Consider the following 19,781-nt stretch of genomic DNA (forward strand, 5'->3'; position numbering starts at 1 on the left):
GTGAACCATAATCCTAAATTCGTCAAATGTTGATCACTCTTTTGTAAATATCTCAAGATTAAATATACTGACGTAGGACCGGTGACTAATTATCTTGTATAAGTATTGAATTAGGGGGTGTCTAAAAATATTTATTTAAGCTATAGTTAATTTTAATTTAAAATTTTCTTTGTTGTTTTATGAATTCAATTCAACCCAAGAATAAAGTCAGTGGTCTTCTCTTTCTATTCATCAAGCTTTAATTACTGTCATGAACTTCAATAGTTTTACCTAATTGAGTCCTCTCACTTTTGACATGTGTCTTGGATCCACACGGTTGAACCTTCCAATCATTAACCATTTTATGAATAAAGAAAAATATCTAGTACTATTAATTGTTAAGTTAATTTTGTTTTTTTGTAAATTAATTAGCTCTTGTGGGCAAAAGTTGTGTTTCTTTATCTGTGTTGTATTCTCTATAAGAGTGAGGGGGAGAAGGGGATTTATTAGAAGAAAAGAAGGAACAGAAGAAGGTGTTGGTGTTAAAGAAAAGAGGATAGAAACAAATGTAGTGTTTGCGAAGTGTGATTTTTGGTTCACTTTCTACTTTTTCTTCTTTTAAACCTTGTGGTTCAAGTTTGGGTAGCGAGGGGGGAAGTTTGGTTCACATTTATGTGTTGTTGCATGCTCTTGCTTGTCACACATAGGACAGACCTTCCAAACTACTCTCTCTCTCTCTCTCTCTCTCTCATGTGTCCACCATTCACAGAAAAACGATAGTGATCCCAAACCCTTAAATCAACTCAGTTATTTTTGTACTTTTTTTTAAAGTAGTGCTCTTTTTATGCTTTTTCCAAACAAAAAGAAAATAAGAGAGATTACCAAGGCTTTGAATTATTTAGCATTCTAACTAGAATAATGATGAATGGATGCGTTCTTGGCATGTGGCTGATGTGGCAAGGGTACAAAATTAACCACACATCTTTTTTCCTTTGTATCCCGAAAACAATCTATGATTCTGTGCACTTGCCATGTCAGCCATGTACCCAACTGCATACCAAGACCGCGGGCATTCATCATGACCCTTCTAACTAAGTAGATGTTGATCTCCTTTGTGCATCTCACGCAAAGTTTTAAGTAGGAAAATGCTAATCACAACCCACGGTTGGGATGTTAGGGATTCCCAAGAAAAATGTATCCTTAGAAAAAGGTTTATCAAAGCTGATCTCAAGGAAATTTTCATTTTTCTCGATCCTAACAATCATGTTGATGAAGAGTCCTTAAGTAAAATCTGTCAAGTCAACTTGGAACTTGGTCGAGTCAAATCGAATTGATTAGGTTTTCAGGGTATGAGTTGCCCCTGAAACTCCATGGAAAATCAACCTAGTTAACTTGAAAAAGAAGTGTTAGAAACTCGATGGATTTATTAGGCAATATAATTTTTTTGAACGGAAAATAGAAAAATAATTTTTTTTTCTTTATTTTTAAATATTTAAAACTATTTTATAAAGTTTATAATTTTATTTGACTCATCCAAGTTTACTATTGAGTTTTGTAATCACTACTACAATAATGGTATAAGATGATGAATAAAAGCCATCATCTTTTAGCTTTAATGACGATTATTTTGAGGAAAACAAAATTGACATCTTTTCGAAAAACTAAGATAGATGGTTTTTCAACGAGCCGTCATCATACTTAATATATAAAGGATGACAAATTTTCTTATAAGCCATTATCATTATCTACAAAAGAAGACAGTTTTAGGTAAACTTGGATCGATTTAAACATTTACAACAATGATTTTTCTAAAAATCATTATCTAGTTTTCTATGATATAAAAAACATTATAGTACATTTTAATAAAATGTAATGATTTTGTAACTCAACATAACGGGGCAACTCAATTGACGCAAACTCTGCAAGAATTGTTGATTTTTTCTCTCTCAGGATACCCAACTGCACGTCCCCGTAAAACATGTGCAGTTGTGCATCCCCAGGAAAAAACCTACTGCCAGTGAGTTTTTGAGTTACCTGTCAGATCAAGTAACAAAATCGGTACTCTTCAATAAATAGTTACCTATAGTAAGTATGACAGAAATGTTGCACCTACTCTTATCTACTTCGTTTCTTCCTCCAAGAAGAGTTATGTAAGAGATTTGAAGGTTTATCATAATTTTAAGGAAGAATAATGCTTTTCTAACTAGAAAGTCTTCACTTGGTCAATACTCAGCTGATGTGTTATGGACATGGAACCATATATTTATTTCCTCGGGATACATAAATGAAAATCCCCATAAGAGATGTGCATTTGTGTATTATGAGGAAACATATATATGGTTCTATGTCCATAACACGTCAGCCGAGTATTGACCGAGTGAAGACTTTCTAGTTAGAATATCTAGTTTGAATAAAACACTTCCGTTCAATGGAAGAGATCTAAGCAAAGCACATCAAATAATACGACTTGTAAGTAAAACTCTACTATGTAATTTTAAAAACCACCACTTGTGTTCCTGATTACTATAAAGACATTTATATTTTTGCACAAATAATTTATATATCATGTGCATTCCATCCTTCAACAGTGGTCATTTTTCCATTAGAAAATGTTGAACTTGTAATTGGCCTACTTGTTTTTTTTTTTCCTCCTTCATTGGAGGCATAGCTGCATGGTGAAATCGCATATGTAGTCAACTTCAAAATTTATGATGTGTAGATGACGTACACGATCTTTCTATGTTAGAATAAGATGAGTCTTAGGTAGACAATAACAAAAATAAGAGCAAAAAAGTCTTATCCCAAAGTCTTTGGTCAGGTAAACAAATTTTAATATTGTTCCTCCATTCCACTAAGTTCGTAGCCAAGTCACTTGTTATTGAGAGTGAGATCATATTTGCTTTGATCAATACATCCATCTACTTTCTTTTTGGTCTCTTACTCTTGTTATTTTAGAATCTTCAACATGAATATTTCTTCTAATTGGGAATTAACTACTTTCTCCAACAATATTCTTTTGGATATTTCTTTTGTTCTTTTAGGATTTTTAACTTGAATATTTCTGTTAATTGAGACTATAATTGACTTTTTTTAAATAGTCCAAACAACATCTCAGTCGACTTTGGCTTAGTTCATTGCCTGTTGGAGTTATTCCTACATTTTCCTAAATGTTGTTACTTCTTTTTTTCAATTTAAAGTTTGGTCTATAGACACTTACAACTATTCATAGAGCGCATAGTGTTACACAGGGCACATTTGTAGGGTTTTGACCTATCATTTAATTGGGCACCTCTATATCTTTTGAGCTAAAATTGTTATTATTTGTGGAGCCTGATGGTACTGGCCATGAAGGAGTATTGGTCATTGGTATTATGTAAACCCTAGTTAGGTTTTCCTTTGAGTATAATTTTTCTCTTTCTGGTGGAAGTGTATAATCTGTAACTGCTAGTTTTTCTTTTCATAGTGGAAATGGTGTGATTTGTTGACGTACCTAAATCTTGAGGGAACCACGTAAAATCTTTGTGTTTCTATGTGAATGCATCTTGTTTTTCTTTTTTTCGATTTGTTTTATTGATTTGATTGCCTCTGTTTTCTTTGTATAAAAAAAAAACTGATCAAAATGTATGTTCTAACTGCTAGAGTCAAAAATAGAAAACCTTTGAGATCACAAAAAATCCTCAAGATTTGCTAATTAAGATGCAGAACCCTCTACCCCTATGGATAGAGAGCTCAACCCTATGAAAAGGCCAAACCATCTACCCAAGGTGGTAAGAGTTTGACTCTAAATAGAAGAGGTCAAATCCTCAGCCCTCATGGGTAGAAATTTCTGCCCCAAGTTTATAAAAAGTGAAACTTTTCCACTTAGGGGATCGAATTCTAAATTATTTATCTTATTTTCTCTACTTTTTTCTTAATTGGCAACTTATTGGATCCCTAATTTGATTGTCAGAGCCTCATAGGCACTTACCTCACCAATGTCTCAATAACTTAAGCCACCGGAGAAGATGATTAAGGGGGCATTTGGTTTGGATTGTAGAACTTGATTCTTGATTTTGAGTATGGATCATCAAAATTGATTATAAAAATTAATTTCTAAAATCCAAAATCTTGTTTGGCTAACATTGTTTATGAAAAGTGACATTATGGAAAAAATTATCTAATTGCACATCTTGAGTTGGAAATGAGAGCAAAAATATTTGTCCCAGAGACTAAAGAAAATAGATTTTTGAGAGAGAAAAAATCGCAGTATTTTGAAAAAAGATTGAAAAAAGAGGGCATTTAGGTCAATTTTTATTAATTTTTAAGTGAATTATATGTTTAAGGGGCATTATTAGTTTTACTACTACTACCACTACTACTAGGATTGTTGTTATTATTACTACTATTGTTATTAATTATGAGTGAGAATCAAATTCTAGAATCTGAACAAAACACCCCTTAAGACTCATCCATGTCATCAGAGAAGAACGGAAATCATCAATATCATTGGAGAAGAAGGCATTAAATGTGGTACGAATCTTGAGGAGTGAGCAACTTGAAAAATTGCTCACACTAACCTTGTGATTGTTTGACTCTAATTGAACTGTGCTCTGCGTTTATTCAGAAAATATATAGTATAAACTGGATAGGTAGAATAATCAAATTTGATTGATTTTAAAATTTGAAATCACATTTTCAAAACTCTCTACCTTGTTAGATTTCACTAAGAAAACATCAAGAAGTTCTAATGTTTCCTCATTCAACCATCGGTATAAGTCTCCTTTCTAGTAGTGTAAAAAGACCCAATCACTTGTCTATGTCAATGTTATTAGAGCACTCATGATAACGTACATCCATTAGATTTCTATGTTGTAAGATAGAATACCTCAACTCCTCAACAATCCAAGGGAGAGAGAAAGGGATTCACATATGTTTGTTTAATGATCTCATAGGTGTTTAATTTCATAAATAAAAAAAATAAATTAAATTGGTTTGTTGCACACTTCTAATAAAACCATGGTTTTAAAATTCGTTTTGACATGTTGTCTCATCCGAGAACGAGACTGAGTCGTCACAAACGAGTTTTTCAGTACGCTTGAGATGTCTTGTTCATAGATGAGAAAAATGAACATGGATTTTAAATCTTGTCTGATACAATGACTTGTCTATGTCATTGCTGGGTGATACCAAGACGACTCAAGCGATATGTCCCAGTCTCGGACGAGTTTTGAAACCATGAATATAACACCAATTCTTTTCTCCTCAATTCTTACTCTCAATAGGATCACTCTTTGTGGCGTCCATGCACGCTGTCAGTGTGTGGCCCGTGGCCCACATCGACTGGCCAATGAATACCATTATGCATAAATGCAATTAAAACACGCAATAATGTGTTCATTGCATGATTGTGATCTTTAAGGAGTGGCTCTATGGATAAGTACTATAGCACGATTATTCATCTCGTTTGGCGTGATACGTACCCATTGATTGACACTGTGTGGAGGAACATATTTTGTGTGTCACTCTCATTGAACACGCCTAAATAAGAATCCTATAGTGCTACCAAGCTCATCCCTCATTTATGGTTGTCTTATTTTAAGTTGTTTAAAGCTTAGTGATTGACACAGTTGTCTTTGTTGTGGCCCCAACGAGTTCACACATACATACAGAGAAGGAAATTAATGAAAGCTTAATGTATGGCAATGGCATCATGTACTTAGTTAGGTAAAGAAAAAGAAGACGACATGTGGGAGTTGTCCCTTCTCTTAAAAGGTAATCTTCCTTCTTCCTTAAGCTTGTCCAATGGTAGTTTAGAAGTTGTGGCTGGGTGTCCCAACCCCATACATCATGTTTCACATGTTTGAGAAGGTCTAGGAACTGACCCCCATCAAGTTAAATACACCAAAGTTGTGAGCATACATGTGGCACACAAGGACCATCTGTACTTTTTATTTTTATATGAATAATGATGAATACACGCAGATGGGTGAGGCTGACATGGCAAGGGCACAAAATCACACATCTTTTTTCTATGTATCTCCATGAAAAAGATCTATGATTATGTGTCCTTACCATGTCAGCCGTGTACCTAACTGTGTACCAGAGCCCTGTGCATTCATCATGACTCCATTAATGGGCCTATCTCAATGAGTGTGAGTTATGTTACCCAATTTGATAGTGCTATTGACTTTGTAAAATCAAGTGAAACACCAAGAACACAACGAATTTTGATTGGGATCAGTGAACCAAAGCATGTTGGTTCGACGAACCAAAGTATGCTGGTTTGCAACAATTTTTAATTGGTTCGTTGAACCAAATCAATTTATTAGATATATTTCATTGTTTATATTTAGAACTTGAATTATTATATCAATTTGTATCTATTTAACTTAGAATTTTTTAACATTATAATTGTACTTGTAATTTGTAGTTTACTTGAATTTTTTCTACTTAAACCTACAAATAGGGTTCATCCCAGAATGGCAAACCACGAACACAAATTCAAACCAAGCGAACTGATGAACACAATGTGAATTTTTTCTTCCGACGGGTTGAAACTGTCAAATTAATGGAAGATGGGAGAAATTTGATGACTCTAAGATTTGATGAGGGAACTTCACAAAGTTACTCAAATTTTAGTTTCTAAAATTCATGGGCTTTGGCTCGTCCAATTTTCCAGTTTTCACGAAGTGAAACAAGGTATCATATTTTGTGAGTGTGAGTGTGGTGGCACAACTCAATTGATTCAAAGTATTTCTCTGTCTGGGCTACTTCTTCGATCGATAAAAGCCCTATACGATCATGGGCCTTTCCACAAGTATGGATAAGAGAAAAAAAACTAGCTTTCGAGGCTCTCCATCAAACAGACAGCTGAGATGGGAAAAATATTCATATGGCTTCCACAAGTAAAATGATGTGTATTTATCCCTAGGAAACGGTTTTTTTTTTCTCCCATCTTGACCCTATGTTCTCTGTGGTGAGGTTAGAGAAGTCCGCGTGGCAAAACTAAATGTATGCAAAGTATTCCAATTTGATGGGCCAAGCCCCCAAAACTCAATGCAAAGTATTCAATAGGTGCGATGCCCATGTCATGGGCTAAGCCTGATAATATCGGCCCAAAACTAAATGATTTTGTTGTGAAGGTCTCGCGACGCAATTATCCTCATTTCCTAAAGAGTCATGCTGGGGTGACATTGGAATTATCTCGAGGAAAACATCATCTACGGTTATGTGCACACCTCCACGTCAAAAATGAAAAAATCACAGTACATCCAATGTCACCCCAGGTGTTTCCTAAAACATACACCTCCAAGTTTTCTTCTCATTATTGGCACTCCAAATTTTACTTATTACAGCCCAATTTCTTAAATTATTTATCACACACAATTAAAGATTAAAACACACCATTCAATCATTACAAAAGTTTGGCTCAAATTATTATCTCAACATTATATCATTTGTACAAACAATTTTAATACTTGTTTACAAATTATGATTGGGCTCATAAAAAATCTTAAACTAAAAAATCTAACGAAAAAAGAGAGAGCTCCTATTAGCACCCCAATTTTTATTTATTCTCAATCATTTACTTATTTTCTTTATGAATGATGATTTTCTAAAATCTCCTTTTAACACACAACCCCTTACGTCCCCATCACAAAATCATAGATCATTTATCTCGGGATACACATAATCATAAATCTTTTCTTGTATATTCCAAAGCAAATGATCTATGATTCTATGATGGAGGCACTGGGGTGATTCTGTGATGGAGGCACTGGGGGAGCATGTGTCAGAAGGGAAGGGGGGGGGGGGTCTCTCTTTATTTTTAATTGGGATGTAATAAATAAAAGTTGGGGGGTGTGCCAATAGCAATTCTATTTTTTTTTTCCTAAAAATAATTTTCCCGGAACTCTTTGTGCAATTGTAAATTTTATTGTTAGGGGGTCTTAATTTTGTTTTAATAGAAATATTTGATGGAGCCTTAAATTGCATTGTCAATCTATTTCTTTGAATTATTCTTTGATACCTCTATTTTCTCTCCATATTCGACTTACTATTAACTTTGTGATCATCGAGATTATTACAAAAAAATAGAAATTCTTTTCAAAAGATTTTGTACAATTAAAATTCAATCCTCAAAATATGTTCAAATAATATAATATCCTCCCTTCAAATGGCTATAAACCAAAAATCATCAATCAAGTCGATTTTTTTTCCATGTAAAGAGAGGTAAGACAGGGGACCACAGGACAAAAATATGCCATGTTCAATGTTTGGCATTAGCAACAGATACGACGTAAGTGTGACAAAAAGTTTTATGCTCAGATTACGTGTCTATACTTTTATGTCAGTTATGGTCACTGGTCATTTTTGGGGAAGTATGTGCCACTATTGTGACAAAAATCTGTGACTTTCTTTATATATAAAAAAACAGTACTGGTTCAATGATGATTTTAATAGTTGTCTATAAAATCGTGATTTTTTCTATAAAAAAAAACATCAAAATTCTAACAAAATCTTTGATTTTTTTTTTCTTTAAAAAAAATCATGATTAAACATGATTTAATAGATGATTTTAACATTCTAATTTCTTAAGTGTTATATTATCATTTAATATACGAAATACATTTTTTTTTCTGGCTTATCGTGGGTGCCCCTGGGTGAGATTAATCCGACGGTCACACACATGGAATATACGAAAGACGTATTTATTACATTTTTATACTTCAAAAATAATTTTTAATCTTAATTTATTTGACGCTTTGTCAATTTTATCAACTTTTATGCGACCCTTTTGGAAACTTTCTCTTTTTGAATTATTCCTAAAACCCATCTTTGAATTATGTGTGCCACACTAAAAAATCACTCTTTTTTTTTTCCTTTTATTTTATTTTTTATATAAAGAAGAAAAAAAAAATGTAAAAAACACAACGCGAGAACTCGGGGTTAAGGGTGTCATGGGTAACCATTTAACTATAATCGGGATCAAAAACTCAATTCCGAATCTTTTATTTATTTATTTATTGGAATAGAATAGAATCATGAAAAAAAAACTTGTAGATACAAAAATCTTACACTACCTCGAGATCCGCAATCACATTGTTGATTCTCCATTACTCTTGTGCGTCCTCCTAAGTGTTCTTACACAACAAAGCCTCAGATGCCTAAGTTAGTCATGTGACAAGTTTTGTAGAGTTTCAGTGCAAAGAATTTGTGTACTTTTACATGGCATGGATTCGACCCTTTTATAGAGAATGAGATTTTATGTTTCTATCTCCATCCTTATCCCCATCGAATAACTTATTTAATTGGGATTTCTCTCTTTTAGAATTCCTCTCCTTAATAGCCTTTTATTAATGAAATCCATCTAAATATACACTCAAATCTCTATAAATCAAGGATTTGATGGAATCTATGGAGGCACACCGTTCGAGAGTATTTTCCCCCGACCTTATGCTTTTAAGTTTTGTCATCCCCTCACTGACTTCGAAGCCATCTTTCACTGATCTTTAAGTTTGATACAATCTTATTACAAGCAACCTTAGTGTATCCCTAAGTAACATTTATTATCATCTTAGGGCTTGTAGATTTTTACCCTTCACAAAATTGATTGAAAATTGAAATTGATAAGATTTGAGAATATTTTTGATAGTTACACTTTTGGTTCTTTTAATTTAATAATCAAGAAATTTAACGGAACCAGAATCAAAACATCTCATTAAAACTTCTAATTAGGACTAAACCCCCTTTGGGTTTTGGTGAAAATTAGAGATATGTCTCTATTTTTTTCAAACTATGATGTATCCTTGACTTCAACTTGCATGAGAGACCAACATAAATTGACTAGAACATATTGATTTTCCTTTTTTTTAAAAGTCCATTATCTTCAACTCTTAAAAGATGATTTTTCTTTATAGTCTATTGAATCTCTTTAAGCTTGTCTTCAACTCATCATCTTCAATCTCTTAGTTAAAATTCTTGATTTTTTTTCAACGATTTTGTTAAAATTCTTAGTTTTCTTTTCATGACCTATCGTCTCCAACCATCCACAAACCCCTATCTTGTTCATGAGATTCGATAGATGAAGTAGATAAAATCTTTAGGTTGCAGATAATGGTCAAAAAGTACCTCAAAAGTTCACGATGGTATTTTTTAATTATAGAAAGGATAAATTACACTTTCACCTCATGTGATTTAACATAATTTTATGTGGATCCCCCAACGTTTTGACAATTACACTTATCTCCCCTACAATTTACCTAATGAACTCACTTACCCTATAACAAAAAAGTCAAAGGTTGAAGGTGTGGACAATTCACCTATTTTTCATTAGTCGTGTTAGAGTAACATTAAAATTGACATTGATTTTCACATTGTTGATGTGAAGGTGTGCACATAGCCATAGATGCTTTTCATTTGTATCTCATGTCGAAAACATTATAATTCCATACATACTACATCCACATCAGCAATGTGAGAATCAATATCAATTTTAATGTTAATTAAGCATTTTCCTTTTCATTAATCTCTCATAAAAGGCCAAAGTCAAAGGATGCAACATTAGTTTGAAATACAAGGGTATCATTATAGTTTGGGTTGGGGTTCTCAAAATTACTCAAGCGGTGTCTGGTATGGTTTATATAAGTTCCAACTTCCAAAATAAAAAACAATAATAAAAAATAAAAGTAAAAGTGAGATTTTTCGGTGGTTTTGGCTGTGTGTTGTGTGTGTGTGTGTGTGTGTGTGTGTGGAGGCGAGATTTGGGCGGGGGATCAGTCAGCGAACGTTTCATCCGCATTGTTTCTCGGCACATTCCAATGTGCGTCTCTCTCTCTCTCTCAACTCCATTGCATGCCACCCCACCAAGCAGATCCTCTCTCTCTCTACCAAAACTACTGTGTTTCTCTCTAGGTCTAGGGTTAGGGTTTTTTGTGTTTCTATGCAGAATTGTTGTTTCTCCCATGTTTTTGCTCTATTAAAGTTTGGAATTTGTTGATTTTAAAGAGGTTTCTTCTTCATCCAACAGATGTATAATTGAATTGAGGAGGAGGAAGAAGAAGAAATCGGATCAGGGTCCTCTTAGTTTTTGTGAGAGGAAATGAGCGCTTCTAGGTTTATAAAGTGCGTTACTGTTGGGGATGGTGCTGTCGGTAAAACTTGCATGTTGATTTCCTACACAAGCAACACATTTCCGACTGTGAGTTTCTTTCCTTTTTGCTTGATTTCTGCAAATTAGGAATTTTGATTCGTCTCTACGTCCAATTTGATGCATTTTTTTGGGTTAAAAATATTCCACTTTTTTATTTTTATTTTTTTATAATCATTTCTGCCAGATTTATTATGGGAATATAGTGCAGATTAAAAACAAACCAATGTAATTCGATTTGGGGTGAAAGTTTTGATTTTTTGTGTTGTTTGTTTTGAGACTTGGGTGAAAAACAGAAGTAAAGAAAAAAGTTCCAATTTTTAGGGTTTCTTTTTTGTTTTGGATTATGTAATGACCAAGGTGATGAAACACAGGACTATGTTCCGACCGTATTTGACAATTTCAGTGCGAATGTGGTCGTGGATGGGAACACTGTTAACCTAGGTTTATGGGATACTGCTGGTAATGTTAACATCTCTTTCATTTTTCTTCTTGTTTTGGTTTCTTTGTGGGTCTGATTTGATTATTACTTGAAACAGGCCAGGAGGATTACAATAGATTAAGACCTTTGAGTTATCGTGGGCAGATGTTTTCCTTCTCGCATTCTCTCTCATTAGCAAGGCCAGCTATGAAAATGTTGCCAAGAAGGTGAAGTCTTGGCTTTTTTTTTGGAGCATCATCCTTTATGTAATTTCTAACAATTTATTACTTAAGTCTTGTTACTAACTTGTTCATGTTTTATTGCAGTGGATTCCTGAACTAAGGCATTATGCACCTGGTGTTCCAATAGTTCTTGTTGGAACAAAGCTTGGTTAGATTTTCTCTCATCTCCATTTGATTACATTGTCATGTTATTCCCGGTCTATAATACTATTTGAATTTTTGAGGATCCTGTTGCATCTGCAATTCAAGTTTGGGCCTTATTTGGTCTAATTAGGTTTTGGACTAATGTGGTGTGGTGATTGGTGATTGTCCTCTTAACGTGTCGTCCAACTATTTTCTCCTTAGCCAGAAGAAAAGAAACTTATGGTAGTGGTTGGGCGAGAAGAGGAAAATGTTGTATGGGATCTGAACCTAAGAAGTGTCCAGGATTGGGGATGGTTGTTGTGGGATATCTTAAGGATGAATGCTCATCTCAGTTGGGGGGGATAGAGAATGATATGGGAGGGACCTTTACCAAACAATTCTCCTTATGTTATTTCTATTAGGTTATTTTCGAATCCTGATAATCATCTAGTGATAGTGATACTGTGTTGCTTCACAGTATAGATGGTTTTGGGAAAAACACATCCCTTCCAATGTAGCATTGCTTTTGTGGATTGCTATTCTTGATAAATTCCCCAGGTGGACCATCTTAGAAACATAGGATGGCCCGTGTGGCAGGATTCTTTCGATGCTATCTTGCTTTGACTTTGGTTGGTGTTTTTGGAAGTAACATAATTGTAGATTTTTTTTAATGCAAAGATACACATATTTAGAGGATCATTCTCACAGTGAAGGTTATGAGGCATTTGATTTGAAGATTTTGTTCATTAAATGGAGAGACTTTGTTTTTCAATTTTGTAATTTCCTTTTTTTTTTCTTCTTTTTATGGTAAGAAGATCCCTCTCCATTCTTTCTATGTAAGTTTTGCCCTTTTTTATCTCTATTACATTTGTTTTCCAAATAAAAGAACTCGGTTGAGATATGCCATAATTCCATTCAAAAGCTTCTCTGTTCTTTTACTTGGAACTAGTTATAATTGGAGACCTGTGTTGTCACAGTGATTAGGAATTAATTCTGCAAGTATCAGAACACATCCATTAAAAATTTCTTGCCAAAATTATGGAAGCGGGAAAGCTTATTTCCACCACTGTGTTTAATACTGCCAGCCACGTGCTATTTATGCCATTTTAGCTACTTTCTATAAATTGTTAAGGCATTGTGTATCTGTATTTACTTCCATTGTGGTGATCATCGCTAGTAGGAATCTTCTTTTTTTTCTTTTACTGTCAAAATTTTTGTAGATGAGTCTTCCCCTGGTTAGTGGAATCAAAGTCAATTTGGTTTGTAGATATCCTTCGGCTTTCTCTAGGTGAATGTGGTTACACTAGTTTTATTGCATAGAAAATGCTCAAAGAAAATATAGAAAAGAAGTTTTAGCCCTGTGGGCAGCATCTTCGTCGCCCACCCCAGAGAAGTGTGGAGTAGGAAACTCAGAGCTTGATCATATTATGAGCAAGTATTCTGATACCATGTTAAGAAAAATAAATGTTTTATTGTGCAAAGAGACCACTCATTTATATAGAGGAACTATGCCACTAGTAACTTGTAAGCAATATGGGACTAAACTGACAGCATATTAAAAACACCACACTTAAAGTTTTATTTCCAACTTATGCACAGGAGCCATGTGTCATTTACTTGCTGTTTTTTTATCTTTAAGTTGTCCTGTGCATGCCTCTCTTTTTGTCTTGTATCTGGTTGTGTTTCCACAATTTGAGTTCTTGGTTATTTTATCTTGAAATCTGAAAGTTGACAGTGTAACTACTTTCAAGTTCTATTACATTTCCATTTGAGTTATTTATGCATCTGCATAGATCCTTTTTTTTTATTCCAATGTGTCCTAATAAAATAGATATGATCTTGGGGTTCTTCTCCACCATTAAAAAATATCCGTTAAATCTGTTTTTGATGACACTCTATTTATGTGCTTGCAGATCTTCGGGATGATAAGCAGTTCTTTATAGACCATCCCGGGGCTGTGCCAATTACTACGGCTCAGGTATGTCAGCAGCTTTCCTGTGTTCTACGTTGAAGATCTTTCAGCCAGTTTTATCTCCCAACTTTTTAAAAGTAGTCTAATCTGGCTTTTGTTTTATTTGAAGGGGGAAGAGTTGAGGAAAGTAATTGGAGCTCCTTATTACATCGAGTGCAGTTCAAAGACACAGCAGGTATCTATGCTGTCTGTTTCTCCTAGTGATCGTTTATTATGGAGGTGTTGCAGCCTTTGTTGACAGTGTTTGTGAACTCTTGTGTAATTGCAGAACGTGAAGGCAGTATTTGATGCTGCTATTAAAGTGGTGCTCCAGCCGCCCAAGCTAAAGAAGAAGAAGAGTAAGGCACACAAAAGCTGCTCCATATTGTAAGGAAAGAAAGAAAAGATGTGAAAGGAAACATGTCCTACCAGACAGACATGCAGTGTCTTCCTGTCATCTTATCTATTGTTCTCTTGAGGAAGCAGCAGGCCTTGCTTGGTGTAGAGTCTCAACTGATGGTCTGTTTCTTGCTTTCTAGATCTTGTTGTGATTTGTAATTCATGATTTGCATTTATCATGTGTACACTCTTTGTTTGGATTTAGAATCTCTCATGAACGAACCAAATGTATTAACCAGATCCGCAGAAGATCTTTTTCTGAAAAATTATTTTCATGGATATGATTAATGAGACTCGTATTTGATACCCCTATTTAAAATACTGCAAAAGGCTTGTCTACACCTCATTTTTGTTCTAATGCGCTTTTTTATGCTTGAATGTGTGGATACAGTCCTTTAAACTGGCAAATAGGTTGCATTGGTTCCCACATGGTCCGTCTTATCTCTATTGTTTTGTTTTCCTTACAAGTTCTTTGTTTAAACACTAATCACTTATTGTTTTTAAAGATAATAAGTAGTATATGCTTATATCATCATTGTTCTTGATGATCTCACCATTCAAGTCTATCTCGATTTATATGGGTTATGGATATTATGACACCAAATTTGACATTAAGTGGCTCGTTACATGAAGAGGAATTAAGGGCTATGATCCTCACAAAGATTCAGCGAGGGTGAGGCTATGTACACAAGGACATAAATGTCAATTGATGGTAAGGTGGTTCTAGTTGTCGCCCTATCCAAGTCGGTGTTCATTCAACGTGAGATGGAGTGAGAGAAGCAGAGAGAGTGAGTGAGAGATGAAGATTTGTGAAGGAGTTGTCAGTAGAGATCTTCAAAGTTGACTAACCGGCCATGTGAGATACTAAGTTCGTGGGCTTCTATTTGAACCAATTTGATGTACGATACACATTATCGTGCGGCATGATGTGGAGACATGATTGGGCATATTATAATGTTTGATCATCATCATCATACGAGACACCTTTTATAGTATGTGACACGATCTAAATTGACTAAACCATGTGGCGTATTGATGGTTTCAAGAGATGTATGTTTTGCATTTTCATAAAATGTTTTAAGATATCTCAGCAAGCAAAGTAACCTCTATAAATAAATAGACTAATGATAACCTGACTCTAAAATTTTCACTCGGTCGATGTGGCAAGTGCATAGAACTGTATATCTTTTTTCCTTGTGTATCTCGAAGAAAAAGATTTATGATTCTGTGCACTTACCACATCGGCCGATTGAAAATTTTTGGGTCGGAATATCGTGACTCAAATAAATATTCAGTCGTAATACTATTGACGGTGTAAAATGAATGATTGAAATTAAAAAAAAAAAGAAGATAAAAACCCAAGTGGGAATAATAATATTATGGGCTATATCTGTGGTGCATTTGAATTTGCCGATCAAAATCTCGTTTGCTTTCTAACGTCAAGTTCAAGAATAAAAGTTGGCCAAATTCTCTAAGCAAAAACCTGTTCCAGCTAAGAACGAATATCTTTCCTTTTGGGACGTGGGTAGAGGACTGGTGCCACGTCAAGCTTTTAAGGGGTAGTTTTGTAAATAAGGGATGCCACTCAATACACGTGGATCCATATGATTGGTGAATATCTGTGAGAAAACAATTTTTCCCAATATGATTAAAAGGTGTACCAAAGGATTCAATAATGTGAACTATCATATAATGAGTGTATTTTGAACAAGAAATTATGATAATTTTGGAAAATAATGACAATAAACTACATGAAATGACCATGATACATAAAAATTGTGAAGGATTTGGTGAAAATCGTAATTGACTTTTTACGTTTCTCTCCATCGATCTTCGAATCCTTTAGACTCTTGATGACAAATAATAGGATGACTATAAAAGACTTTCGAGTAACTTGAGAAAAACCCATCCTCATCATCATTGAGATTCATGCTTAGCTTAATTATGTTTGTAAATAATAAAGTGGCTCTTACCAAATTGGTATATCTTTATTTGGTTCATCTGATGTGAACATTGTTTTTAGTTTTTTTTTATTTATTTAAAACATTTGATTCTTTACTTGATACTTTTTTTTTCTTTGTTCTTTTTTCTGGAATCTATACTGTGCCCATTTACCACCAGCTTTTGAGAATCGTATTGAGTCCTCTCTCTCTTCTCTATTAAGACCACTAACTAGAACATCCTCTAATTATATATAGACCACATGCATCTTCCCTTTGGAGGAGTGTAAGAAATCATTTTGCCTTCCATAGCAGTCACATTCTCTTCTCAAGTTTTCGTATTAATAAATATTTAGAATTTCGATTGTCGAGATAGCTACAATGGCGTCAAAGAGAATAATAAAGGAACTGAAAGAATTGGAGAGAGACCCACCAACTTCATGCAGTGCAGGTATGAAAATTAAAATGAACTACTACTTATTATTATTAGCTTTGGAAAATTTTTAGATTTTGGTAAGTTGTTTATGGTTTTGTAGGCATTATTAAGTTTAATAAAGTTCAATCGACGATGATTTTAATATATGGTTTATAGGTCCTGTGGCTGATAACATGTTTCATTGGCAAGCAACCATCATCGGTCCTAACGATAGCCCGTACGCAGGGGGTGTTTTCATTGTCACCATCCATTTCCCACCTGATTACCCTTTCAAGCCTCCAAAGGTAACAAACACCTAAATTTAATTTTGTTTTACACACATAGACAAACAAGATGCGTGTGTGTGTGTGTGATTTACAGTTTCTTCCAAAAACTATGTTATGTTCTCTACACGCAAACTTATTTAGATGTTCATCCATTAAGGGAAATTTGACTTTGTTTTGTGAAAACTCTCTCTCTTAATTAAAGACTTCATCACTAGTACTATTTATTTTTTAGAAACATTTCATCATCATCATCATCATCATCATCATGTTCCAAAGATTGGGGATAAATCATTAAGATGAACTTTGGGGACGATTTTTTTACCTTTATCTTGTAACACCTCAAGATCACTAATGAGTGAGTTTTGATTTGTTGTGGATGGATCTTCTCCTCGATTACTATTGCTCATGGGGCACCAGTACAGTACCAGACTCAAGAATCTCTGATACTTAAGTTAGTACTTAGCACGAATTCAAGGAAAAAAAATAAAGAAAATTCATTTTCTTCCTTTGTCTATTTATTGGGTTTATACCTCAATCCCAAATTTAGTATTTGCCTTAGGATATATACAATTCCTAAGACCGTTTATGCCACGATCTCCAATATTTGAGTTCCATGGGATATTTTAGTCATTAAGTGAAAAAAAAAGAACATTATCTTCCAAAAAATGCATAATTTTAAATTCATCTCTCTTGTTTAAGATAACACGAAAATAGATCTCCATTAGATTTTTGCAAATGTAGAAAGTTAGAACAAGATTTGAGTTTCATCTCTGTGTTGTCCATTTTCGAATACTACTTATGTAGGAAGCACTGCTCAGGTCTTTACAAACGTTAATTTGGGTCTGTCAATAGATAGTCGATTATCCGAATCCTATTCGAATTATCATATATTATTAAAAAAATTTGGATATCATATTTGAATTCAGATAGAATTTAAATTCAAATTCCATTAGACATGATATTATGTAATATGTTATACATATTATACATTAGATCTGAAGCAAATATATTATCATAAATCCGACAAGATAATCAAATTTGAATACTGAATTAGAGTATCCATCAGTTTTCTAGTATCCAAAATTGTTTTCGGATTCGATCTGATTAATATCCCTTGGAAACTCCAGAAACATTTTTTGAGCGTCAAAAGTGCTCCCCAAACACTACTTATTGATCATATCGTGATTTTAGGTTTATTGATATTAGAACTTGATTGTTTCTTGTAAAACTACTGGCAGGTTGCATTCAGGACCAAAGTCTTCCATCCAAATATAAACAATAGTGGGAATATCTGTTTGGACATATTGAAGGAGCAATGGAGTCCTGCACTCACCATTTCCAAGGTCCCCATATCTCAAATTCCTCTTAGAGAGTGTTTGGGTGCAATCATAATATACAAAAGCAGCCAAACTTGATGGTTTAACTGTATTCTCCGAAAAGATCGACATGGTTCACACTTGACAAACTCTATCAGAATAGAGTTATGATTGCAGCCAAACACACCTACTTACAGTCTTACACTCTTACCATGCACATTTCAATCTCATTTTAAATATCACATTGGTTACATACTGCAGGTTTTGCTGTCCATATGTTCTCTGCTGACTGACCCAAACCCAGATGATCCCTTGGTACCTGAGATTGCACATATGTACAAGACCGATAAAGCCAAGTACGAATGGACAGCTCGCAGCTGGACCCAGAAATATGCCATGGGCTGAGCCCTTACCATCCAATGATGCACCACTCTTGTCTACTTAAAACTTGTGTTTAATTTCTACATGAACTATAGAGAAAGATTGTACTTATTTTTGCTATTTAATAACACCACAACTTCCTAGGCTGGCATGTAACTTGGAATCTGAGTTTCTATATCTGATTGTTTTTGACATGGTTTGTATCTTGTCTGGGCTGAATCCTAAACTTATACATTTACATTTCCATCAAGTTATCTTAAAATTCATAATTGGATGATGGGACACTTAATTTTTGTTGTTTTTGTGGACTTGTGGTTATATGGATCATTCTAATTCTAGCAAGTTGGATTTTAGAGTTTTCATAAGTCATAACCATACTAAACTAAATTCGAATTTGGGAAATATTTGACGGGTGAGTTTGATTTATTCCAATAAATACGGAATTTATTTTGATTTTTGATTTTCTTTATTTTAAATTTTGGGTATATGAATATGTTAACGACATTTTTGGGGTTTCTTCCTCAAAATCCAATCAACTTTAACCTCTCTAAAAATCCTATCTCTTTTATGAGATTCGAAGGTTGAAGAAAATAGACTCTTGAGGTTGAACGGGAGATGAATTGGCAAATTGGTAATTAATTCATTGATTTAACCAATTGATCTTTATTTCAAAATCTTTTATTAATTTTTATAAAAAAATTTAAATTTTTGTGAAAGGTATTTATGCAATGGTTATTGGTCCTTTCATTTTTGGTTCCGCTACTAAAATAAGTGGCCCTAAAAAAAAAAAAAAATTTGATCACTTAGATAAGTGGCAAGACGTTGGGAGGATGTTCTCAAGGTCTTAAGTTCAAACCCTTTCTTATATTAAAAAACAAAAAATAGTTTGTTCAGCAAAAATAAAAAATCAAAAGTGTCCCTAAAAACAATTGATAAACAACTGTACATAAATCGATCCCTTGCAATCATATGATGGTCTATATCATGGAATTCATTTTCAAGGGAATATGAACCTCCAGAGAATTAAAAATCATGGGAAAATGAATTCCGAGAGAAAACAAATTTGATCTTTCGATTAAACCTAGAAAGATGTCATAAAAAAAAAACAAAAAAAAAAAAAGAGTTCGGATTTCAGTTTTGGGGTTGGGGTAAGCAAGAGAATAACAATCAGTGGGAAAATCATTTTCTTTTGAGGTGGG

At 33.9% G+C, this 19,781-nt stretch overlaps 1 protein-coding gene and 1 pseudogene across 2 annotated transcripts; both read left to right on the forward strand.

Annotated features, from left to right (window-relative positions):
- The first annotated feature begins 10,622 nt into the window (after nucleotides 1-10,622).
- LOC147405245 (rac-like GTP-binding protein RHO1) lies at nucleotides 10,623-14,562 on the forward strand (annotated as a pseudogene). The gene is made up of 8 exons (XR_015178108.1): nucleotides 10,623-10,780; nucleotides 10,988-11,158; nucleotides 11,482-11,569; nucleotides 11,647-11,755; nucleotides 11,855-11,918; nucleotides 13,807-13,871; nucleotides 13,975-14,040; nucleotides 14,134-14,562. The product of XR_015178108.1 is annotated as a rac-like GTP-binding protein RHO1 (transcript).
- Nucleotides 14,563-16,446: 1,884 nt separating this feature from the next.
- LOC147405246 (ubiquitin-conjugating enzyme E2 28-like) lies at nucleotides 16,447-18,776 on the forward strand. The gene is made up of 4 exons (XM_086441486.1): nucleotides 16,447-16,634; nucleotides 16,776-16,903; nucleotides 18,124-18,228; nucleotides 18,463-18,776. The coding sequence occupies exons 1-4, from the start codon at nucleotides 16,565-16,567 to the stop codon at nucleotides 18,604-18,606; spliced, it is 447 nt and encodes a 148-aa protein (XP_086297612.1). The 5' UTR covers nucleotides 16,447-16,564; the 3' UTR covers nucleotides 18,607-18,776.
- Nucleotides 18,777-19,781: the final 1,005 nt, after the last annotated feature.

This window comes from Akebia trifoliata, chromosome 4 (assembly GCF_017979445.1).
Source record: "Akebia trifoliata isolate Shusen 1 chromosome 4, ASM1797944v1, whole genome shotgun sequence".
In the NCBI taxonomy this organism is placed as follows: domain Eukaryota; kingdom Viridiplantae; phylum Streptophyta; class Magnoliopsida; order Ranunculales; family Lardizabalaceae; genus Akebia; species Akebia trifoliata.